At 48.0% G+C, this 24914-nt stretch overlaps 1 protein-coding gene across 4 annotated transcripts in view; it reads left to right on the top strand.

Annotated features, from left to right (window-relative positions):
* GRAP2 (GRB2 related adaptor protein 2) overlaps positions 1-23729 on the top strand; it is a 75418-nt gene extending 51689 nt beyond the window's left edge. For 3 of the 4 annotated variants that reach the window (XM_012459009.2, XM_012459010.3, XM_012459011.3), the window contains 6 exons: positions 3324-3415; positions 7455-7574; positions 12874-13042; positions 15511-15723; positions 16850-16972; positions 18595-23729. In XM_012459009.2, coding sequence (XP_012314432.1) covers positions 3324-3415; positions 7455-7574; positions 12874-13042; positions 15511-15723; positions 16850-16972; positions 18595-18774 — 897 coding nt within the window. In that variant the 3' untranslated portion in view covers positions 18775-23729. The remainder of the gene's footprint in view (positions 1-3323; positions 3416-7454; positions 7575-12873; positions 13043-15510; positions 15724-16849; positions 16973-18594) is intronic. The other variant, XM_064368064.1, reaches the window with a different exon arrangement.
* Positions 23730-24914: the final 1185 nt, after the last annotated feature.

Here is a 24914-nt window from a genome sequence, read left to right on the forward strand (position 1 = left end):
CTCTACTAAAAAATATATAAAAATTAGCCAGGCATGATGGCGGGCATGCTATTCCCAGTGATCTCAGCTTCTCAGGAGGCTGAGGCAGGAGAATTGCTTGAAACCGGAAGGCAGAGGTTGCAGTGAGCCGAGATGGTGCCACTGCATTCCAGCCTGGGTGAAAGAGCAAAACTCCATCTCAAAATTAAAAAAAAAAAAAAAAAAATAGGTCATCATCTCTGCTCAAGCACTTAGTTATCTTTCCATCATCTTCCCATCTTCTTTTCTGGGAGAGAGAAGCCCATGGGCCCTGTGACTTCAATTCCACCCACTTTCTGGTGACTCTGAAACCCCAGGCTCCAATCTCAGCCTCTCTCCTTGGTCCAGACTGACATATCCAGCTGCTCCCTGACTTTTTCTTCTTAGTTGAAGAATTCAACTCACAATCACCCACATGCAATCTGAAGTCCATGAGCCCCTTCTCAGCCCTGCCTCCTCTCCTGTATCTTCTATTTTTGTAAAGCCATCACCACCTACTCAGTCTCCCAAGCCAGAAATCCAGAGGCATCCCGGAATCCTCTTCTCCCTTCACTTCCAAGATTGGTCAAGAAATCCTGCCTGTTTGCTTCCAGAATTTCTCTAAAATATGTCCTCGCCTCTTCTTAGCCCAGACCCCGTCACCTCTTGCCTGGAGGGCTCTGCTCATCTTCCTAGTTCCTCTCCCGGCTCTACTCTTCCAATCTACCTTAACATTCTGATCTCTGATACAGAGCGCTCGCTCGCTCTCTATATATCTCTCTCTATCTCAACCTCAATCTCTCTCTCTCTTTAATTAGAGACAGAGTCTCTCTCTGTTTTCCAGGCTGGAGTACAGTGGTGCAATCACAGCTCACTATGCCCTTCAACTCCTGGGCACACGCAATCCTCCTGCTTCAGCCTCCTGATTAGCTGGGACTACAGGTGCGCTACCACCATGGCTTGCCAAGTTTTATTTTTATTTTCGTAGAGACAAGGTCTCACTTTGTTGTCTAGGCTGGTCTCAAACTCCTGGGCGGAAGCAATTCATCCCACTTGGGCCTCCCAAAGGGCTGGGATTACAGGTATGAGCCATCGCACCCAGCCAGAGTTCTTTCTTAACTCTAATTCTTACTGTTCCCTGCTTAAAAATTTTTAAGGGATCCCCCTATATTTCAAGATAAAAATATAAACTTTTCCAGATGGACCACAAAGGCTTGTGTATCTAGTTTCCCCTCTGTCTACTCCTGGATTCATAGTCTACGTTCCAGCCACCTGGAGGCATTTCATTCCCAGAATGCAGCACACCTCCTCAGAGCAGAAGGAGGAAGTTCCACTGCCATCTAACTTGGCCTCAGTAACTCCTTTCATTGCCGATGCAAGTGGTCCCTCCTCCACATATGGATGCTTTTTCTATTTCTGCTTTCCCCTTTATGATCGTACTTCTATCAGTTAAGAGATTTTTCAGAACAAGAAACATAAACTAAAAACTGGCTTAAACATAACAAAGACTTGTAATTTCTCAACTTCCAGAAGTAGAAAGGTGCCTGGGTATCATCTAATTCAGTAGGTCAGTGACATTATCAGGGTTCTTTCCATCTTTTGTTCTGCTATCCTCATTTAGAATTATTGTTCTGGTCTATGTCATAGACTTAAAAAAAAATTTTGTTTGAGAGTCTTGCTCTGTCGCCCAGGCTGGAGTGCAGTGGCGTGATCTCAGCTCATTGCAACCTCGGCCTCCTGGGTTCAAGTGATTCTCCTGCAGGTGTGCGCCACCAGGCCTGGCTACTTTTCGTATTTTTAGTAGAGATGGCGTTTTGCCATGATGGACAGGTTGATATCGAACTCCTGGCCTCAAGTGATCTATCTGCCTCAGCCTCCCAAAGTTCTGGGAACACAGGCATGAGCCACCACACCCAGCCTCAGACTTTCAAAACATTCTCAGTGGCAGTGCAAAATATTTGTCTTTTAATGGTGAATCTTGTTTTTTGAGAAACCAGAAGCCACATACAGTCAAGTCTGGTGAGTAATATGAGTAACCAAGGTAGGCAATAACATTTGGGGTCACAGTGAAGGTAAGGCCACAGAGTAACAAGACAGAGCTTAAAGCAAGTTTAGAAAAGGCATCCCAAGTATCTTGAGTTCCAGCCAAACTATCTGTGAAACACACAGCATGTGAACACAAAGAGTTACTGTTTTCAAAGCTGGCCCCACTGGGATGTTTAAGTTTGAATCTGCCTGTTTAAAAAACAAAAACATGGCCAGGCGCAGTGGCTCACACCTGTAATCCTAGCACTTTGGGAGGTTGAGGTGGGGCAGATCACCTGAGGTCAGGAGTTCGAGACCAGCCTGACCAACATGGAGAAACCTCATTTCTACTAAAATACAAAATCAGCCCGGCGTGGTGGTGTGTGCCTGTAATCCCAGCTACTTGGGAGACTGAGGCAGGATAATCACTTGAACCTAGGAGACAGAGGTTGCGGTGAGCCAAGATCACACCACTACACTCTAGCCTGGGCAAAAGAGCAAAACTCCATCTCAAAAAAAAAAAAAAAAAAAAAATTTAAAAAAGGGCCTTGTGCAGTGCCTCATGCCTGTAATCTCAGCACTTTGGGAGGCAGAGGCAGGTGGATCACCTGAGGTCAGGAGTTCAAGACCAGCCTGGCCAACGTGGCAAAAACCCATCTCTACTAAAAATACAAAATTATCCGGGCTTAGTGGTACGTGCCTATAATCCCAGCTATTCGGGGGGCTGAGGCAGGAGAATCGCTTGAACCTGGGAGGCAAAGGTTGCAGTGAGCTGAGATCACACCATTGCACTCCAGCCTGGGCAAGAAGAGCAAAACTCCCGTCTCAAAAACAACAACAACAAAAAAAAAAAATTAAATTTTTGAAAAGTTTCCTGGTTACCTAGAAGAGAAAAAAACAACCACCATGAGTAACCATTCTTGCCTTCCCACCATCTGCTCAGATGAGGAACTTAAGGTGCTAAGACCTGGGACAAACGAGTTTCCAAAATAGAAGAAGGGATTCAGGGTAGTCCCTGAGTGCTAAGTCTGGGAGGCCAAGCCACAGCGGCGTGACATGAGTGGAAGCCACAAGTGAACAGAAATAACTTGGGGTCAGGAGAAGCCAAACTCCAAAGGTAAACCCTTGGCTCCTCCACGGGCCTGGGGTAAATCCTAGAACAGCTGTTCACTTCTTTCCACTTACTAACCTAGTATTTTTCTCTAAGTCCAAAAGGGCTTTCTTTACCCTGCAGTCCCTTTTTCTCTTGTTTTTCGGTGTCCTCCCTGCAACATCTTTGTCCTTCCTTTTCTTCCATGTAGATTCTAAGTAACCAAGAGGAGTGGTTTAAGGCGGAGCTTGGGAGCCAGGAAGGATATGTGCCCAAGAATTTCATAGACATCCAGTTTCCCGAGTAAGTATTCGCAGCCTGCTGAGATGGGCCTACCCACACACGCTCCTCTTACTTTTCCAGCAGTCGCTAAAATTATCCATGCAAACTCAAGACATTGTCAAAAATGGCTGCCTCTGGAGGGCTCTCCGGAGAGCCTCCAGAACATGCAGCTGAAGAACAAGGCAGGAGGGAGACTTTGCGTGCCATTTCATTCCCTTTTGATTTTACCATGTGCATGTATTGCTCTTTTAAATTTTTCTTTCCTTTTTTTTTTTTTTTGTGAGTTAGGGTCTCTGTCGCTCAGGCTGGAGTGCAGTGACGCCATCACCACTCACTGCAGACTCAAACCCCTGGGCTCAAGTGATCCTCTTGCCTCAGCCTCCTGAGTAGCCGGGACTGCAGGCACATGCCACTACCAGCTAATTTTTGTATTTTTAGTAGAGACAGAATTTTCACCATGTTGGCCAGGCTGGTCTCAAACTCCTGACCTCAAGTGATCTGCCTGCTTCAGCCTCCCAAAGTGCTGGGATTACGGGCATGAGCCACCATGCGCAGCCTATTTTAAGTTCTGGGTTGTTTTGTTTTGTTTTGAGATGGAGTTTTGCTCTTTTGCCCAGGCTGGAGTGCAGTGGTGCAATCTTAGCTCACTGCAACCTGGGTCTCCCGGGTTCAAGCGATTCTCCTCCTCAGCCTCCCTAGTAGATGGGATTACAGGCACACACCACCACACCTGGCTAATTTTTGTATTTTTAGTAGAGATGGGGTTTCACCATGATGGGCAGACTGGTCTCAAATTCTTGACCTCAGGTGATCCGCCCGCCTCAGCCTCCCAAAGTGCTGGGGTTACAAGCATGAGCCACCGTGCCCGGCTTCTTTTCAGTTTTTATAAAATCAGTTTGTAAACTCAAATTTCAATCACAGGGTTCCCTAGAATTCCAAAGGGGGCACTATTGACCACCCACTTTGCTGCTCTCCTAAGCACTTCTCTGTGACCTCCCAATCCTAACCATCCTCACCAGGCTCTCAGCCTTCACTCTATGCGCAGACAGACACTCCCTGCCTTCAGTAAAGTGTACTCACCCTAGTGTGAGAAGTCAGTGGGGCAAAGGGGAAATTCCCTTCCTAAAGAGGAAATGAAAAATGGAGATTGGGCCTCATTTGTCTCAAGAATTGACCACAAGGGTTAGATAGAAATCTAATCTTGTCTCAGAACCAGGGTCTGGCTTAAAGAGCAAAAGTTGGTAGAAAACCACAGTAGTATTGGTGACTCCAGTGACGTGCAAGAGCACCATTCACGGTGAACCGGTGCGGACCGCCAAGCCAAGAGAGCAACCACTGACCTTGACGGGGCCCTCGATGCTGCCCAGGAATTTGCTAGGTGACCTCCGCGTACCCCAGCTGCTCCTCAAACCTCCGGCCCCTCCCGGCATCACTCTCAGCCCATGGTCTTGATTCCAGGTTCCCTGAAACAATGAAAGCCACCAGAGGTGAAGCTCCCAGATCCCCCACCCGCACCACCACATTCACCTGCCTCCTGCAAGTGTGCTCAGCCTTTCCTGCAGCTGGCAGACATTCTCCTCTCTCTCCCACACCAACCTTCTTTCCCTCTCTGCTGGATCATTCCTGTCAGTAAACACACCCGCTACAATTTCTCCCAACTTACCAAAACACAAGCAAAACAAAACCCAGGGGCCAGGTGGGTTTTATGGTGGCTGATGCCTATAATCCCAGTGCTTTGTTTGGGAAGCTGAGGGAGGAGGATCACTTGAGGCTAGGAGTTTGAGACCAGCCTGGGCAACATAGCAAGACCCATATCCACAAATTTTTTTTTTTTAATTAGCTGGGTGTGGTGGCATGCACCTGTAGTCCCAGCTGCTTAGGAGACTGAGGCAGGAGGATCACTTGAGCCTGGGAGTTCAAGGCTGTGGTGAGCCATGATTATATCACTGCACTCCAGCCTGGGCAGCAGAATGAGACTCTGTTTCAAAGACAAAATATTTAAATAAATAAAACAAGGAAACTCTTAATCCCAAATCCCCTTCCAGCTGCCACAAATGGTTCTTCAGAAGGAGTGTTTGCATTTGCTATTTCCACTCCTCACCTCCCGACCCTTCCCACCAGGCTCCCCATGTGCTGCAGCTCCCAGGGGCCATTTCAGCATGATCTGCCCTGGGGATTGCCCCCTCCCCCTGGAATACCTTCTTCATTTTGGCTCCAGGACATCCTTCCTCTGGTTGTCCTCCCACTGCCCTGGCCACTCCTCAGTATCTTGTGCTGGTTCCTCCCACTCCCCAGTCCCCTATAGGTTTAGAATGTCTCCTTCTCAGTGAGGTCTTTCTCATCACCATACCTTACATTAATCTCCCACCCCCAGTACCCCATCCGCCCTCTCTGTTTTCATGTTCTTACCATCATCCGACACACTACAGATCTTAATTATTTTGTTCTTTATTGTGTCTCCCCCTTGACTAGAAAGTAAGCTCCCTGAAGGCAGGGGTGTGTGTGTCTGTTCTGCCCACTACCATGTCCCCAGTGCCCTGGAGAGGGCCCAGCACAGTACTAAATGTTCAACAAAGCTATGAATGAATGAATGAATGAATGATACTGAAACCATGGCCACTCATGTCTAACATGCAATATGTGGTAATTTTTACAAATCTTGAAAGAAGCCCCCTATCAGATTTCAGTTGGAGGACAAATGTGTATTTCCTAAATCCCCTTCACTTCTAAAATATTTCCTTTGCGATATGGCTGTGGTGGCTCATACCCCATTCCTTCTCCCATCCCCATTGCATTTCCTTCACATGGCAGTGGTGTGTGTGGTGTTCTCTTATTTAACCCTGTAGAACTGTGTGGCAAATACTGAGGCAGAATCTCCAGGCCACCAGAAACTGCTGCTTTCAGCCCCCTCGGAGCACAGCCAACCTTCCCCCTCAGTCCCAAGTCAACAATAAATACATCCTTCCCGCTACCCTTGTCTCAGATTTCCAAACTCTGGAAAGCACAGAGAATTGCTCACAAAGGAATCCAAAGCAAAGGCCTGACCAAAGCTAAAGGAACATGCGTATGAGCCTTCTGGTGGCAGCAATTAGAGCAGCCGCCTTGAAGCAATGTGACACAGTCCCACCTTTGGCGGCCGAATGATTGCAGACACTCATTTTGCTTGTCTGTGGTTGAGAGGGGTCTCTGGCCTCCTGCCTTGAGGCTGCAGCCACAGCTTGCTGGCTCTGTGTAAGTGTTTGACCTATTTCATACATGCCACACTGTGTGCAGCTGTACTTTCCAGGAGCTGCCACCCTGACCGTTCCGCTGAACGAGCAGTTTCTCCTGTTTGTTCTTTTCCATAGTAAAGATTATTTCCCAGCCTGGATTTTTTGGGACAGGCCCAGGATCTGGTTGTATAGACGCCGCTGTCTGGCTGCTGCCAGCCTCACTCCTTTCTAAGCGTGTACGTTGGGCTCCCTAGGAACACTGCAGCCTCTGCTAGGTGCACTGAGCACAGCCCCCTTGTGCTCCATGCCAGCCCAGGCAACGTGACGTCCTGGCCTATAACTCTCCTTTAATGCCCAGGGAGGAGCCTCTGGACCACTGAGGCCCCAGTGTGGGCATAAGTGCCCCAGGCCCTGCTCAGCCGGCTGCACCTGGTTGGACCCAGTGCCTGAAGCAGTCCCTTCCCTCCTGGGTGCATCCTCTGTCCCCGCAGCTCTGGTCTATCTCTTCCACAGCTGCCAGCAGGCGGCTGCTTCCTGCAGTGAGTCACTCCCACACTGCCCCATTTTGGTGCAGCGACACATTTCCATGATTCGTTTCCCAGGCTGGAGACTTCTCCTGGAGAGAAGGAACAAAGAGGATGAGTCAAGGGGAATGCTCCCTCGCCTTTCCTGAAAGCCGCCTGGAGCACTGGTTTGATTTCAAAAAGCACCTGGTCCTTCTTTGGTCTCTCTCTGCTCCCTACTGTACAGAGTACCCAGCCTCTTTCCCTCTGGGTCATCTCCTCCACATCTCCCTCCTGTCACTCCTGTGTCTCATCCTGATCCTCTGGTTTGATGTTGTCCCACAGATGGTTTCACGAAGGCCTCTCTCGACACCAGGCAGAGAACTTACTCATGGGCAAGGAGGTTGGTTTCTTCATCATCCGGGCCAGCCAGAGCTCCCCAGGGGACTTCTCCATCTCTGTCAGGTACTGATCATTCCTGACACCGCCTTAGCCCTTCTCGGCCTGTTAACCTCCCAGAATGCTGAAGTGACCTCTGGAACATGACCTAGTGATCAGAAGCATGGTAGCCAATGGGCCAAGCACGGCAGCAGCTTCACAATCTTCCCAGAACATGCATACACCACTCTTTAGCACACTGGTGTGTGTTCAAAATGATTTCTTTGCCCATCTGCCTCCCCTTCTATCCCAGGTGCTTCTGGAAGGGCAGGATTTTCCTCTACTTCATCTCGATGCCTTTAACAGTGTCTTGCACAAAATAGAGACACTCAGTGAGTATTTGTGGCAGGAAGGAGGGGAAGGAGGAGGAGAACTCCCACTTGTCCACATCCATCTGGGGGTTTAAATCCTAACCTTTTCTTTTACGATTGATGCATATCTGAAGAAGAGTCAGGGAAAAATAGAAATCTCAAGTCATTGCTGTAGGATATACAGGGGCGGAATAGGTGTGGTACCTTTCTTCGCCCATCAGAAGAGTCACAGCTGACACTCCTACAAAAGACAGGTTAACAAGAGGAAAGTGAACAAATTTATTTAATCAAAGATTCATGTGACACAGAAGCCTTCAAAAATGAAGACTCAAGACCCGGGGAAAGCCATCTATTTTTATGCTTAGGTTAAATGAAGGGTAGATAGCCCTGTAGAAATGGGATTGGACAAAGAGGGGTTGATCTAAGGTAACAGACTGAGGTGGGAAACTGAGCAAGGCCTGTCCCAAGTCGTCGTCGTCTTCTTTTTTTTTTTTTTATTTTGAGATAGGGTCTCTATCTGTTGCCCAGACTGGAGTGCAGTGGTGCAGTCATGGCTCACCACGGCCTCCATGTTCCAGGCTCAAACAATCCTCCCACCTCAGTCTCTCGAGCAGCTGGGGATACAGGTACACACCACCACACCTGGCTAATTTTTTTTTACTTATTTTTTTGTAGAGCCGCGTCTTACTGTGTTGCCTAGGCTGGTCTCAAACTCCTGGGCTCAAGCAATCCTCCTGCCTTGGCCTCCCCCACAGTGACCCTTCTAGTCTCTCTAACCCACTGTGAAGAGGAAGAATTCTAATTTCTATAACTCACTCTGGGGGAGAAAGAGGAGCAGGAGGCAGGAGGGCAGGAGAACCCCAAAGGTAGACTTTGCTTCCAAGGCTGCTTCTGAAGCCTTGCAGCCTCCTTTGGTTCGAAGCACTCAGCATGCCAAGGGATGTCATTTTCTGAGCCCCAGCAAATACATATATAGTTAGTTGTTGGCAGCTGAATAAAAAGAAAGGCTACTTCAACACAGTACAGTACAGCAAAACCGAAAACAACAAAACAGAGCCAAGGAGGGCCAGGAGCGCGGGAGGACTGTAACAGGAAGCCTCACTAAGAGGCAGCACCCTGTAGGAAGTGACTCAGTCCACGTGTAGACATTACACAGCCCTAAACTCGGAAGCCCGATTCCGAACACACTGTGTGTGGTCAGCATGTTGGAGATCACAAGTCACGTATCAGACTTGACCACATGTGAAACTACAAGAATGTAATGGTGTTAGCAGATCGGGAGAAGTAAGTAAAACCTTACTACCAGGTTACTAACGGGAAATACCGATCCGGTTTATTCAATGTATTTTGAAAGGCATGCAGCTTTTCCTTTTTGTTTTTAGTACAGAAATCTAATCTCAGGTAATAAACCATGGCCACTTTGCTATTTAGAAAGAATGGATATTTTAAAGCATAGGTAGGAAAGACTAACAACATGTCAACAATTTGTACGCATGCATTACTTTAAAGCGGTCTCTTGCATCGCGCTTGCAATCTTGCTTAAACTCTTAATTTTCCTCAACGGAAACTTTCTTTTTATAGCTTGGGGAATGGTAATGTTTAGTTCAGGCCAATATTGATGTATCCCAAATTCTAATCTTGTTAGGTCTTCATTAATGAAATTTTGCTCCATTAACATATATTACAAGTCAAGGTCGGCAAGGTGGCTCATCCCTGTACTCCCAGCACTTTGGGAGGCTGAGGTAGGAGGATTGCTTGAGCTGAGGAGTTGGAGATCAGCCTGGGCAACATAACAAGACCTCATCTCTACTGAAAATAAAAAATTAACCCAGTGCAGTGGCACATGCCTGTGGTCCCAACTACTTGGGAGGTTGAGGTAAAAGGATTGCTGGAGCCTCGGTGGTTGAGGCTGCAGTGAGCCGAGATTGTGCCACTGCACTCCAGCCTGGGTGACTGAGTAAGACCCTCTCTCAAAAGAAAAAAAATTATGTACATATATTGTTAGAAAAAAGTATTTATACATATATTTAACATGTATGTGTATATATATTACAAGTCAAATCTTTTTTTTTTTTTAATTTTGAGATGGAGGCTTGCTCTCTCTCCCAGGCTGGAGTGCAGTGGCACGATCTCAGTTCACTGCAACCTCTGCCTCCCGAGTTCAAACGATTCTCCTGCCTCAGCCTCCTGAGTAGCTGGGACTACAGGTGCGCACCACTACAACCAGCTAATTTTTGTATTTTTAGTAGAGACAGGGTTTCACCATATTGTCCAGGCTGGTCTTGAACTCCTGAACTCATGATCCACCTGCCTCAGCCTCCCAAAGTGCTGGGATTACAGGTGTGAGCCACCACGCCCGGCCCAAATGAAATCTATTTCTTAAGACTCCCCTCTCTGCCCCATTATAAACTTGACCAAGTAATTTGTTAGACTGAGGGGTATCTCTTGGGCCTTTGGTTTGCATGAAGTTGACTCTGATTTTTCAGCTAGAAACTATGGTTTTTGTGGGGTTTTTTGTTTTTTTGAGACAGTCTCGTTCTGTCGCCCAGGTTAGAGTGCAGTGGCGCGATCTTGGCTCGCTGCAACCTCCGCCTCCCAGGTTCAAAGCGATTCTTATGCCTCAGCCTCCTAAGTAGCTGGGACCACAGGTTCACACCACCACACACAGCTAATTTGTGTGTGTGGGTAGGGATTTAGTAGAGAGGGGGTTTTGCCATGTTGTCCAGGCTGGTCCTGAACTCCTGGCCTCATGTGATCTTTCCGCCTTGGCCTCCCAAAGTGTTGGGATTACAGGCATGAGCCATCACACCCGACCCTGAAACTATGGTTTATATTTCCTTTATTAAAGTGAATTTTACAAAACAGTCAGCCTTGACTTCTGCCAAAGTCTTCCCCTGATATTGAGGCAATGAAGCTTCTAGTTCTGGTGACAATTACCATAATCATTATCACATCTTCTAAAGAAATGTAGTATAATATATTCCAAAGCAAAATCATTGTTAATTATTTTTACATCTGTCATGGGCACAGATAATTAAGAACTAATTGCAGTTCTATCACTCAGCATTTGTTAAGGGCCTAAACCACTAGATTTCGGAGTCTAGCGCCCTGAATCGCATCCTTTCCTCTGTTGCTCTTCAGGCTTGAGACAGTGGTCAGGCCTCTCCTTGTAGACCCAGATGACCAACTACAACCCTCACATCCACCCTTACAACTCATCAGAGTAAAAGGGGCAGTGTTTCACACTCTGAGTTCTTTGACTATGAGGTGGTGGATGAATAATTATAATATCACAAGCGTATTTCCTCCTCCTCACCCAGATGTGAAGGGTAATGACTTTGAGTTGAGCCACGTTGTCTTAGAATGAAGAAAGTATCTGTTGGTGCCAAAAACCAAGGGGAAGACTACGCAGTGATTGTGATGTGTTGATTACCACCCCAAATCAGTCAAGCGAGAGGCCACTTATACAACCTTTGGCTTCACCCCGCTATGAGCAATCCCAGCACATAAGATGAGATTGAGGGTCAGAATTTCCATCTCCTTCTTAACACAGATCCCTAAATCCATCCCTAAGAAACCTCCACTTACTCTCAGAGGTATCTTTATTCTCTGAGACCCTTTAAAATCCTTGACCTTTCTTTTATATCAGGCAGTTGGCATCACTAGTGCCGGTTTATTTTTAGATATAAATGTATGACTGTTTGAAAAATAAACTTTACATCCAAAAGAGAATGACTTGGCAATGAAGTAAAACTGGATCTAATGGTAAAGGCTCAGCCCACCCTTCCTAAATAGATAAAATCCATTTTCTCTAGCCCTGATTCAAACGTGTCCCATCACTTGTGAGTCTAGACTGGTATCAAAAGGTGCTGATCTAAAAGACGCTATCATGTTTACATGGCTTGACAGGCCAAGCTCACTAGACTGGAGTCAGAGACTCAGGGGTTCTGGCCTCAACCCTGGGCCTCTCTGAGTCCTCTCAGTGTTCTCATCTGTGAAATGGAGAAGTAAGGCTAAACAATCTCCAAGATCATTGGAGAAGTAATGATACTATCATTGGAGAAGTAAGGCTAAACTCTCCAATGATAGAGTTTTCAATTAAAACTCTATCATTCCACCCAGTGTGGTGGCTCACACCTGTAATCCCAGCACTTTGGGAGGCCAAGGTGGGTGGATCACCAGAGGTCAGGACTTTGAGACCAGCCTGACCAACATGGTGAAACCCAATCTTTTTACTAAAAATACGAAAAAGTTAGCCGTTAGCCAGGCATCGTGGTGGGCGCCTGTAATCCCAGTTACTCAGAAGGCTGAGACAGGAGAATCACTTAAACTCAGAGATGGAGGTTGCAGTGAGCCAAGATCGCACCACTACACTTCAGCCTGGGCAACAGAGTGAGACTCTGTCTAAAAAAAAAAGAAAGATAAAAAACCTCTGTGATTTCATACAAAGCTATTTACCCCAAAAGCTGAAAACACTTTGTAACCTTATTTATGCAAAACATAAACCAAGATCAAGATATCCTTATTACATAGAGAACAAATGTGACATATTTCTTAGGGAAGAGAGTAGCTTCTTACCTGCCAGTGCTAGTTTATGAGCTTAAAAGAGATGGTTCAAAGTACTGTAATAACAGAAAAATAATAGGAGCTTGAAATACCCCCACTCAGATCTTGCAAATAAACATCGTCAAAAGGTCTTTGATCTCTTAGTCGTTACAGCACTTGGAACATGCTTTTCTTGTCAAAGGTTAGTTCCAGTGTCCAAGACAAATTTTAGCTCACCTGATTACCTTCTTCTGATGTAAATCCCCTCTAGCGTAGCTTGTATCCTAAGTGGTCCATCCTACAAAGCTCCTGCTGAAGCCTGACTGGGCTGGCCCACCTGCCTGGTGACGAGGGAGTCATCCAAATCTACATCTCCTGCCCAAAGAGAACTGCATCTCAGATGCAAGCAGCCTGGAGGTAGGGACATCATCACAGTGTAACATACAGTTTCCTTTTACCTTGATCTCCAGGCATGAGGATGACGTTCAACACTTCAAGGTCATGCGAGACAACAAGGGCAATTACTTCCTATGGACTGAGAAGTTCCCCTCCCTAAATAAGCTGGTGGACTACTACAGGACAACTTCTATCTCCAAACAGAAGCAGATCTTCCTCAGAGACAGAACCCGAGAAGACCAGGTATGCTCCAGGTCCTGATCAACCCCAATCTAGAGAGTTTAGGCAGCGCGAGTTCTCACTCGAACCACCAGGAAAAATGCATAGGCGGGGCAGATCCTCTGAGTAGACTGAAAGACAGAACTCTGAACTCTGAGTGCAACACTTCCTAGTTGTGTGACTTTGGAAGTTGTTTGAGCCTCAGTCTCCTCATGCATAAAATAGGGATAATGGTAATATCTACCTCCCAGGGTGGCTATGAAGGTGGGAGAAGATAATGTGTCTCATGCCTCCTGTTATTCCTCACCACACTGCACTCAACAAACATCAGCTCCTACTGCAGGTGCTGGGTTTTCTTTTATTTATTTATTTATTTTGAGATAGAGTCTTGCTCTGTCTCCCAGGCTAGAGTGCAGTGGTATAATCTTGGCCCACTGCAACCTCTGCCTCCCAGGTTCAGGTGATTATCCTGCCTCAGCCTCCTGAGTAGCTGGGACTACAGGCGCGAACCACCATGCCTGGCTAATTTTTGTATTTGTAGTAGAGATGGGGTTTCACCATGTCGGTCAGGCTGGTCTCGAACTCCTGACCTCATGACCCACCAGCCTCTGCCTCCCAAAGTGCTGGGATTACAGGCATGAGCCACCACGCCCAGCCGCAGGTGCTATTTTTTTGTTATTTGTAGACATTGCTACACCAAAGTTTTCAACCGAGCTTAAGAGTTGCCCAAGGATGAAGGAGTTGGGGGTGCTACAGACAGGGCATTAAGGAACAGCCTAGAGTCCAGGAATTAAATCAGCAGGTGGAGTGTGATGATAGAATTGGGGGTGGGGAGGACACCAGAGGAGAAATCTGCACTTGGAATTCTTGCTGTTGGAACTGTTTGGAATACAGAGTGTTGCTTTAAAAGAAAATGCATCAGACAGACCTGGTATGAAATCCTGATTTAATCACTTAGCTACTTGTATTACCTAGCCAAGTTAAGAAACCTTCTGAGTATCAGTTTTCTCATCTGTAGAGTGGAGAGAACAATAAAACCTCCCTCACTGGACTGTTGTGAGGATTAAATGAGGTAATACAGCTAAGTACTGCCAGAATCTGGTGCATACTAAGCACTAAGAAAATGTTAACTTGGCCGGGCGCGGTGGCTCATGCCTGTAGTCCCAGCACTTTGGGAGGCCAAGGTGGGTAGATCACGAGGTCTAGAGATCCAGACCATCCTGGCCAATATAGTGAAACCTCGTCTTGACTAAAGATACAAAAATTAGCTGGGCATGGTGGCATAAGCCTGTAGTCCCAGCTTCTCAGGAGGCTGAGGCAGGAGAATTGCTTGAATCTGGGAGGTGGAAGTTGCAGTGAGCCGAGATCACGCCACTGCACTCCAGCCTGGGTGACAGAGTGAGACTTGTCCCCCCCACAAAAAAAAAGGAAAGGAAATGTTAACTTGCCTCCCATAAGTAAGTTCACACATGAACACACTCACACATACACATACACAAACACACACATACCAATTTATAAACTATTTTTCAAAGGAAATAACATGGTTATAAGAGACAGGTATCACAGGAAGAAGCATTCACTAGAATAGCTGAAATCCTAGGGACAGGTTATTTGAAAAGGCATTAAGACCATGAAAGCAATGTACGCTTTGGGGAAGTCAAGAAAATCCTTTTCAAGAAAGGCAAGCCTGAGAAGTTACTGCCAAAGGAGGAAAGAAGTTCCCACCAAGTGCACACAGAACTTCAAAAAGGAAAACAAAGGTTAGCCAAGACCTTGTGAATCACTCTAACCAGGAAATAGACAGAGTAACTCACTAGGAGGTGTATTCAGAGATAAGAGAAGCAGTATCAAATTGCATTAAACAGGATTAAATGAGTTGATAATTGTAAAGCGGTTAGAACAGTGCCTGGTATATACTATGCCCAGGACCTATGTAATTGTTTGTTACATGAAAATAACAATAGGGTATTCTAACATTAGGGAGAAAGGCCTTGCTTCTTCCCCCACGCCCAGTGGCAGGCCTGGTTCCCAAGGTTTTGCAAAGTTGCTGTTTGCGTCTCTATCACCAGGCTATAAATGACAGTTTAAAATCATGCAAAGTCAACAGTGGAGCTTATCTAGAAGGTAGGCTGTCCAGCCATGTGGGAACATGTGATAAGAAGGGGTGACATTGTGTCAGTAAAATGGAATATTTCAGCTTGATTACACAGAGAAAAACAAGCACCCCTGGAAATTGACTAAATGGCTACCAAGCAGAAAATGTTAGTCTGTGAACCCCAGACCTGAATTCCTAAAACTGGGAGGATCCAAGAATGCAGAGGCCACTTTGGAAAATGTGAAGGTCTGAAGCATCAATTCTTTCAGCTGTCCCCACCCCACCAGGATAGGGACAGGAGGAGCAGGGTCTGAGAACAACTGCCCGAGGGTGGGGCAGAGCCAGAAGGTCAGAGAGGAGGACACATCTGCGTCATCTCTGTTCTCTCTCCCAGGGTCGCCGAGGCAACAGCCTGGACCGGAGGTCCCAGGGAGGCCCACACCTCAGTGGGGATGTGGGAGAAGAAATCCGGCCTTCGATGAACCGGAAGGTGTCGGATCACCCCCCGACCCTTCCCCTGCAGCAGCACCAGCCACAGCCTCCGCAGTATGCCCCAGCACCCCAGCCACCACAGCAGCGGTATCTGCAGCACCATCATTTCCACCAGGTATCTGGAATGAAGGCAGTGGGCACAGTCCGGTGAGAAGGAGAACCTGCCTCCCCTCCAGGCCTGGCCCAGCCACATACATACACACACACACACACACACACACAGACACACATGCACTCTCTCTCTCTGACACACACACAAACACACACACACACACACACACACACACACACACACACATTCTTCTCCAGAGGACTCAGTGAACAATTGCTTCATTTTCCTATCAGCACAATTCCAAATCTATTCATGCCCCTTAACCCATCTGGCTGTGGAGATCCACAAGAAAGAAAGGCTTAATATGCATAACAGAGCCTTGTTTGTTTATCTATCTATCTATCTATCTATCTATCTATCTATCTATCTATCTGTCTATCTGTCCCCCGCCTTGTTCCCAATGGGATTTCAGGCGGCTTACTTTAATGGACAATACAGCGAGATAACATCATTCGTAAATTCCTTAGCAGGGCACGCAAAGTCCTTTGTGAGCTGCCAGAATCTATTTCCCCAGCCTCATCCCTGCTACCTGCCCCCCTACCTGACTCCCCGTGCAAACACACATTCCAGCAGCCCCACACTACCTTAGTTACCCAAATGGTCTATTGTGTTTCCTCTCATGCCTTTGTGGTATTTTACATGCTGATCCCTCTGCCTGATAACCCCCTTCCTGGCCAGTCCTGCTCCTCCTTTAAGCTAGAGTTCAAGCATCACCTCCTCTGTGAAGCCTTCCTTGATTTCCCAGGCAGATATAGACATTTCTTCTCTCTGCTCACTTACCACTTAAATGTGCTTGGTTCCTCCTCTAAATGGAAGCTCCATGAAGTCAGAGACCTTCTCTTTCCAGCTATATTTCCTTTGTGTCTGCTGCTGGACACATGGTAGGTGCCTGATAAATATTTTTTGACTGAATAAATAAAACCCACCTTTGCCTTCTTTGCCTTCAGAATCTAAGGTCCCTTTAGACCTTAGGTCCTCCTCCCCCTCAGCGTGGAGGTTTTATTGTCATCATCAGTAAGTATTCCTGGAATATACCGGCTGTGTGGATGGCATCTGAGCCAGGCACCGGGGGAGCCTGTGGGAGATGTCCTGGCAGTGGGGTGACCAGTCTTCTGTTGTATATTTCCAGGAACGCCGAGGAGGCAGCCTTGACATAAATGACGGGCACTGTGGTGCTGGCCTGGGCAGTGAAATGAACACGGCCCTCATGCATCGGAGACACACAGACCCAGTGCAGCTCCAGGCAGCAGGGGTATGGGAGCCGTCCCTCTCTGGGATCCCTGGGGAAAGGCCCCAGGACAGAGCTCAGTGGAGGAGATGAGGCAGGAGAGACTCAAATCACACAGATCTGGCCGGGTGTGGTGGCTCACACCTGCAATCTCAACACTTTGGGAGGCTGAGGCGAGTGGATCACCTGAGGTCAGGAGTTTGAGACCAGCCTGGCCAACATGATGAAACCCCATCTCTACTAAAAATACAAAAAGTTAGCTCATGTGGTGGTGGGCGCCTGTAATCCCAGCTACTTGGGAGGCTGAGGCAGGAGAATCGCTTGAAATAACATCTGCTGGGAGGCAGAGGTTGCAGTGAGCTGAGATCGCACCACTGCACTCCAGCCTGGGTGACAGAGTAGACTTTGTCTCAAAAACAAAAACAAAAAACCCACACAGATCAAATGAGAGATGATGGAACATCTGGGGAGGCCTGGGGCTGAGCCAGCACAGTCTCAGTCTGGTGCCAGGCCTTCCCTGTTCTCATAGTTCTTGGTTCTAGTTCTTTATCATCTTTATCATAGTTCTTTACCATGGCCTTTATCATTCCTTTTTTGGGGGGGTGGGGTGGGGGGTGAGACAGGGTCTCACTCTGTTTCCCAGGCTCGAGTGCAGTGGCACAATCATGGCTCACTGCAGATTCAAACTCCTAGGCTCAAGCAATCCTCCTGCCTTAGCTTCCCAAGTAGCTAAGTGTATTATTTGTAGAGATAAGCTCTCGATACATTGGGCAAGCTGGTCTCGAACTCATGGGCTCAAGCAGTCCTTCTACCTCAGCCTCCCAAAGTGCTGTGATTACAGGCATGAGCCACCGTGCCTGGCCTGTGATCCATCTTGACTTGTGACCTGATTGCCCTAACACCCAGGGCTGTTATTTGGGACATATTGCCATTATGTTTGTCACTCAAAGAAGCTGAAAATACACCTATTGATGTGAGGAGAGTGATTCTCAGGGAGCCTCTTGGGACCATGAACAATAACATCTGTTGGTAAACGTCCTAAGTCTCCAGAGTGAAGCTGGTGAGTTCTGGTGAGCAGGATAGCTGGGCGTGGTGGCTCACACCTGCAGTTCCAGCTACTTGGGAGGCCAGGGCAGGAGGATCGCTTGAAGCCAAGGGTTTAAAACCAGCCTCAGCAACATAGCAAGACCCCATCTCTACATATTTTTTTTTTTTTGAGACGGAGTTTCACCTTGTTGCCCAGGCTGGAGTTCAATGGTGCAATCTCAGCTCACCGCAACCTCCGCCTCCTGGGTTCAAGCAATTTCCTGTCTCAACCTCCCAAGTAGTTGGGATTACAGGCATGTGCCACCACGCCCAGCTAATTTTGTATTTTCAGTAGAGATGGAGTTTCTCCATGTTGGTCAGGCTGGTCTTGAACTCCTGACCTCAGGTGATCCACCTGCCTCGGCCTCCCAAAGTGCAGGGATTACAGGTGTAAGCCACCACACCTAGCCTACAAAATTTTTTTTAAAAGTTACAGAGGGGTCAGCCTTCAGGGAATGTTGCTCTCAAAGGACTTGGATGTGGTGGGAGGAGCCAGCAGACCCTTCCCTGCCTGCCCAGCCCACAGCTCAGCAGAGCCTCCTCTGTGCTTCCCCCAACAGCGAGTGCGGTGGGCCCGGGCGCTGTACGACTTTGAGGCCCTGGAGGATGATGAGCTGGGATTCCACAGCGGGGAGGTGGTGGAGGTCCTGGACAGCTCCAACCCATCCTGGTGGACCGGCCGCCTGCACAACAAACTGGGCCTCTTCCCTGCCAACTATGTGGCTCCCATGACCCGATGAAGTCTTCAGGGGACAGAAGCTTCTTGTCTGAAGCTGCCCACAAGAGAGAGGGCAAGTAAAAAAGGCTGGACCCCATGACTCTATATACATATATCTCTCTACGTCTCTCGGTGTACACACACAACTTTTTATACTAGTAATTTATTGGCAATTGGGCTGGTAATTAGTTAATGCAAAAGGGAACTCAGGTGGAGAATAATATTCACACTTGCTTTTCTGCTCCCCTCAGGGGTATGTGGAAGGCAGTGGGGGAGTTGGGGGTGGGGCAGGGAAACGAAATGGAGCTTTGTCCTGGCCTGAGCTGTCACTGCTTCTTCCTTGTCTTGGGAATTTTCACGGAGAACAGCTAAGCAAAGACCACACCTCGGCACTGGACTCAGAGCAATAGGGTGGAGTTGGACTCGGTGGGGCACATCCTAGCTCACCTGCAAGCCCCGCTCACCTGGAGGGTTTGCAGGCAGCTCTCCTCCTGTCCTCCAAGGGGCGGGCACTGCTGCATTAGGAATTAAGGTGCAGCTTTGTGCCGCGGGCAGCCAGCAAGTCTGGGCGGGGATGTGGAAGCAGGGCTGGGTTGGAGAGACTCTGCCTGTGCGAGGCTGGCCTCCTAGTCAACACCTAGCCGAGACTTTCATCTCTGTTCAAATTAATGTTCCTTGGGCCTTTCAAATGAATGTTCAATGTGAGAAGCCAAGTACTGGGAAATCAAGAGATTTTTCTACGGTCCCCAAGCAACTTACTCAATGTAACTGTTTCCCCAGCTATGAAAGAAATAGCACCCTAGATTCCGTAAAGTGTTTGGAGAAGCTCTGGCTGAGAATGCTGCATTTTAGAGTCATTGTTTTATGGTTACAAGGGTGTATCTTCAGGGTTCTGTTCATTTTCCGTCTGAATTTTCTGTTTTGAAGATGCCCTGCCCAGTGGCATGGAAAGTAGCTCACTTGATAAGAGCATTGACTGTCAACTGATTGACTAAACATGACCCGAGGTGGAAGCTGGCTTTGACCTGAGTTTCCTGCTCAGGCTGATCATTGCTGCCCTCCCACCACCCAAGAGTTGCACTTGGAGCAAGGAGCCCCACCACGGCTGTCCCTTGCCACCACCTCACACTAGAATCATGTGTCCAAGGCTCACCCTGGAGGTGTGAAGCACAGGTCAGCCTGGCCAGGGAGGAAAGAGACACTGGAGAGGAAGCTCAGGGCCTTAGGGGAGGCCAGGCACAAACACTGTCTGCACCGGGGCATCCAGAGTTTGTGAGTGTGGGTGAGCACCCCTGCGTGTGTGCACATGTGTGCTTGCATGTGCATGTGTGTGCACCCCTGTGTGTACACGTGCTTTTCTATGCATGTGTGTGCACCCCTGCATGTGTACACATATGTGCCTGTATGTGCATATGTGCACATTCCTGCATGTGTGCACATGTGTGCTTATATGTACGTGTGCTTGTGTGCATGCATGTGTGTGTGTAGAGACAGGAAAGAGGGGTGAAAGCGTTGGTGAAGGAGCCTGGAAGTTTTCTCTTCCCCAGCCTCTCCTGCTCTAAGGAGGGACGGGGTGGGGGGCAGCCATTATTGAAGGTGATAGGAGAAGAAAGGTTTTCTGACTCAGAAGTAACTGCCAGTGTAGCACAAGCAGTGTCCCTTGTGACTCTGATTCTACAATTCTCTGATCCCCATGTTTCCTCCTTTAGAGGAAAGAGGAAAAAAGGGACTCTGTGGTAGGTATCAGGAGGCAAAAGAAAATAGCCTGGTGGAGGCAGCGGGGAGTCGAGCGTGAGTAAGGAGTGCCTGCAGCTTTTGGAATTGAAAGCAGAGAGAGGGAAAGGTAGCTAAGACACCCCGGAGGGTCAAGGGGCAGCAAGAGAGGACAGAGGAGGAAAGGGAGAGAGCCGGTAGGCCCGGGGAGGACAGCGGTGTGGAGCTCATGGGCACACGTGCAGGAGGAGGGGTGATAAGCTGGGAGAGGAAGAATCAGAGTGGAGAAACCACTGCTGCAGAAGGCAGGGAGCAAAGAAGCATAAGAAAAAGAACAGGAGAAAGAACAAAGGCAGAGAAGACCTCTTCAGCTATTTTGGTGCTAAGTAATGTGAAATGCTACAGTAAATAAAAGTCAGAAGTAATGTTTGATTTTACAGTGTTTACAAACCATATGCTTTAAACAGCCCACAAACTTCATCCAGTTGTCTGATGATGTGGGAGGACCAGCTCTAGTTGGAGGTACGTGATTCGATTCTGATCGAGGTTTGTGCCTTGAAAGACTTCTCAAGAACACAGTAATGAAACAAAGCGTCCTTGTCTGGCCAGGCTGTGTCTGGTGTCTGTGCCACATACTCCTCAGGTAGAGAGTGACAGCGAGACCGAGGGGTGCCAGGGGTCATCAGCCTGCAGGAGCTGACCCCATAGGCAGGCAGTATGAGCAGAGCTTTTAGAACCCCTGGAACTCAGTGTTCTGTTCTAGCAAAAGCCACTGCAGAGTATTTTTTACTGAGATGCCAAAGCGTCCTTGCCCTGTTCATCAGCACACCTCCATTCAGAAGGAAGCAGGAAAGTCACCCAAACCACCCACAAGCAATGAGGGCTCTTAGCAGCCAGGTGAAGAGGACAAGAACCAACTGTCCACGTTACAGAGGGAGGGGGAAGGAGAGCTCAACCCCGCTCAGCCTCTGGTGCTGCCAGGGGAACACCTCCCCGTGTATCCCCACGGGTCCTAGTGTCTACCTGACAGCGTTTCAGCACCAGGGGAGGGTCCACTCGGAGCCTCTCACCAGCCACACAACCAGTAGCCAACACACTGTCTCCGAGCTTGGCTGCAATGCTCTACATGACTTGGGAGCTTGGGGCTTCCAGAGAAAAGCCGCTTCCTATTGGACCAGTTGGGTTTTCCTAACCGCTTGCTGTGTGTCTCACCGCATTTCAAATACCTGGCACCTGCGGCTGCCCACCCACTTTTAGATGGCCCTAGGGTGACCTAAGCATGGTGCTTCTCAAAATGTCAAGTACTTACAAATTGCCTGGGGATTGTGTTCAGATGCAGCTTCCTTCTTGGTCCTGAATTTCTAACGAGCAGGTGCTGGGTCTACATGTTAAGTAGCAAAGGCAAAGAATTCCGCAGTGAGCAAAACTCTTAATTGGGCTCTTTTTCTGAGGATATTCGGCCATTTTTCTTTGCTGCTTACGAATAGGTCGCTTTGGCTTTGGGACAGATGCAATTCAGAACTGTCGTTATGGCATCATTCATATTTGGCGGCGCAGGTGACTTATTTTAGCATCTTTAAAATAAAAAAATATAACGTGAGAGGAATTCAGATGAAATGCAAACAGGAATTTCCTACGATAATTACTATTTCCTTATTGTAATTATTTTAAACATGAGCAAGAAAGTTGTGAAAGCTTTGTGAGGAAATCTTTAGACAGAAAACTGACTCTGGTCAGATGTGGCCCTGGTTGAGGCAGGGGACTGTGGTCCCAGCTAACCTAAAACACAATGGCCCACACTAGGGACAGATTAGCATAGCCAAAATATTTGCTGTTTGCCTTGTCGAAGCCAATGTTTCAGGCCATCTATACCAAGGCAAGGGTGTGAGAAAAACCTTTATTGTCTCAATTCTTTTTTTTTTTTTTTTGAGATGAAGTCCCGCTCTGTCACCAGGCTGGAGTGCAGTGGCGCCATCTTGGCTCATTGCAACCTCCGCCTCCCAGGTTCAAGCTATTCTCCTGCCTCAGCCTCCCAAGTAGCTGGGACTACAGGCACGCGCCACCATGCCCAGCTAATTTTTGTATTTTTAGTAGAGATGGGGTTTCACCATGTTGGCCAGGATGATCTTGATCTCTTGACCTCGTGATCTGCCTGCCTTGCCCTCCCAAAGTGCTGGGATTACAGGCATGAGCCACGGTGCCCAGCCTGTCTCAATTCTTTTTAAAAACTGCTTCTTCGGTTCCTCCGCTTCACCCCATCACTTTGGCCATGCCGCTATCACCTGTCCCTTTGGCAACTGCCAGCTTTCATACCTCTCTCCCTGCATTCCCTCCTGTAATCCGCTCCTCCTCACAGATGCCAAAGCGATCTTTGTAAAAATAAATCTGATCACATCACTCCCCTTCCTGCTGGATTTAGGCTTAAGTTCAAAGTCTTAATAAATGGCCCTGTGAAGTCTGGCCCCTGCCTCCCTCCTCAGCCTCCTCTTCTGCCTCTCCCGCTCCTTGCTTTTATGCTCCTGCCCGACTGGCCTTTCAGCCTCCAAATGGCCAAGGATTTGTCCCCAAACCTTTCGCACTTGCCATTCTTGCTGCCTGAAGGCACATCTCCTGCTCCTCACCTGCTAACCCTGCTAACTCTTATTCATCTCCAGGTCTGGGTTTGTTTGTTTGTTTGTTTGTTTGTTTGTTTGTTTGTTTCTCTGTTTGTTTTTGAGATGGGGTCTTGCTCTGTTGCCAAGATCAGAGTGCAGTGATGCGATCTCAGCTCACTGCAGCCTCTGCCTCCCTAATTCAAGTGATTCTCCCACCTCAGCCTCCTGAGTAGCTGGGATTACAATGGCATGCCACCACGCCTGGCTAATTTTTGCATTTTTGGTAGAGATGGGGTTTCACCATGTTGGCCAGGGTGGTCTTGAACTCTTGACCTCAGGTGATCCGCTGCCTTACCTCCCAAAGTACTGGGGATTACAGGTGTGAGCCACGATGCCTGGCCCAGGTCTGCATTTAAATGTCACTTCCAAACAGTCCTCCCCTGCCCCCTAATCTAAAATAATCCTTCCCCTAAGATGATCTCATGAATCCTGTGCTTTTCCTGAATAGCATGTACACAGATGATGGCACCAGACTGAGCTGTATGGCTATTAGGCTGTAAGCTCCGTGGAGCAGGGGTCACCTCTGTTTTGTAAACCATTGTACACCCAGCATCTAGCACTGTGCATGGCATGCAGAGGCTCAATAAACATTTCTCTAATGAAGACATGATTGGACCTGCCTCATCTCATCTATTCACTCATTTTGTAACTCAATGTCTTGAGCCTAACAGACCTGTAGATGCAAACGAGGTCATATTTACAATGATATCCAGGTTCCAGTAGCTTTAGCCACTGCCCTCAGATTCTCCTCCGGTTACTTCCGAGAGGCTGAGAGAAGAAAGCTGGTGTCTTACGTGTTTAGGCACCAGTGTACTCAGGCTTCCTACTCTGGTTGTATTCTGTTGCCCTACACATCCTCTGCTGACAGTGCCTACCCAAATGCTGCGGATCCACTACGCACTTCATTTATCTGCTGGTGAACGGCCCCGATCCTTCAAGACACCAAATCTGCCCTGTAGTCTACCTGACAAGGAGACTGGGGAAGAGGCAGAGTGGAGAATGGCCTGTGCCCAATTCTGAGAGGCATAGCTTAGACCCTGCCTCCTTCAGCAGCTTCCATGAGCTTCTCAGCCAAGCCCTCCCTCCATCGGACAGAACAGGGGATACCAATCCTTCCCTCCATCATCTCTTTTTTCTCTTTCTCCCTGTTGCCTCTTTCTCCTTTAGCTCAAAAGGAGGGGAATGTACCTACATGCCATCATTAGCTCCCAGCTAACCTGAAACACAACAGCCCACACTGGGGACAGATTAGCATGGTCAAAATATCCGCTGTTTGCTTTGTCTAAAGTCAACACTTCAGCCTGTCCATACTAAGCCAAGGGTGTCCCCTGTACCATGGCATTTGTGCAGTAGATACCCCCTAGAAGCCCAGTAGGTGTGTACCCACCTGTTTGAGTTTTGCTATAATTCATTCATTAAATCAACAAATACTTACAAAGCACCTCTTTAGGGTCAGACACAATCAGCCATTGGGTCCTTCACATCTCTCAACTCTGTCCCTTCTCTGCACTCTTTCCCCAGCCACTGCCTTACTTCAGACCTCTCTCACTGCTTTCCCAGGTGACTGCAGTAGTCTCAGTGCTGGTCTCCCTGCCTTCCTGGCTGGCCCACTGTAATCCAGCCTCCAGGGCAGCCAGGGAGATCTTATTCACAAACAGGCTGATGACATCAAGCTCCTGCTCAAATCCTTCAGGGTTCCCCATAGCTTTCAGGCTGGAGTTTAACCTCCTTAGCTACACAGTGAAGGCCTTTTGTGATCTCCCTGCTGCCCTGTTTGTTCATCCACATCTCCTAC

The sequence above is a fragment of the Aotus nancymaae genome, unplaced genomic scaffold (genome assembly GCF_030222135.1).
Source record: "Aotus nancymaae isolate 86718 unplaced genomic scaffold, 86718_ANA_hifiasm-v0.15.2.pri h1tg000076l, whole genome shotgun sequence".
NCBI classification, from domain to species: Eukaryota; Metazoa; Chordata; class Mammalia; order Primates; family Aotidae; genus Aotus; species Aotus nancymaae.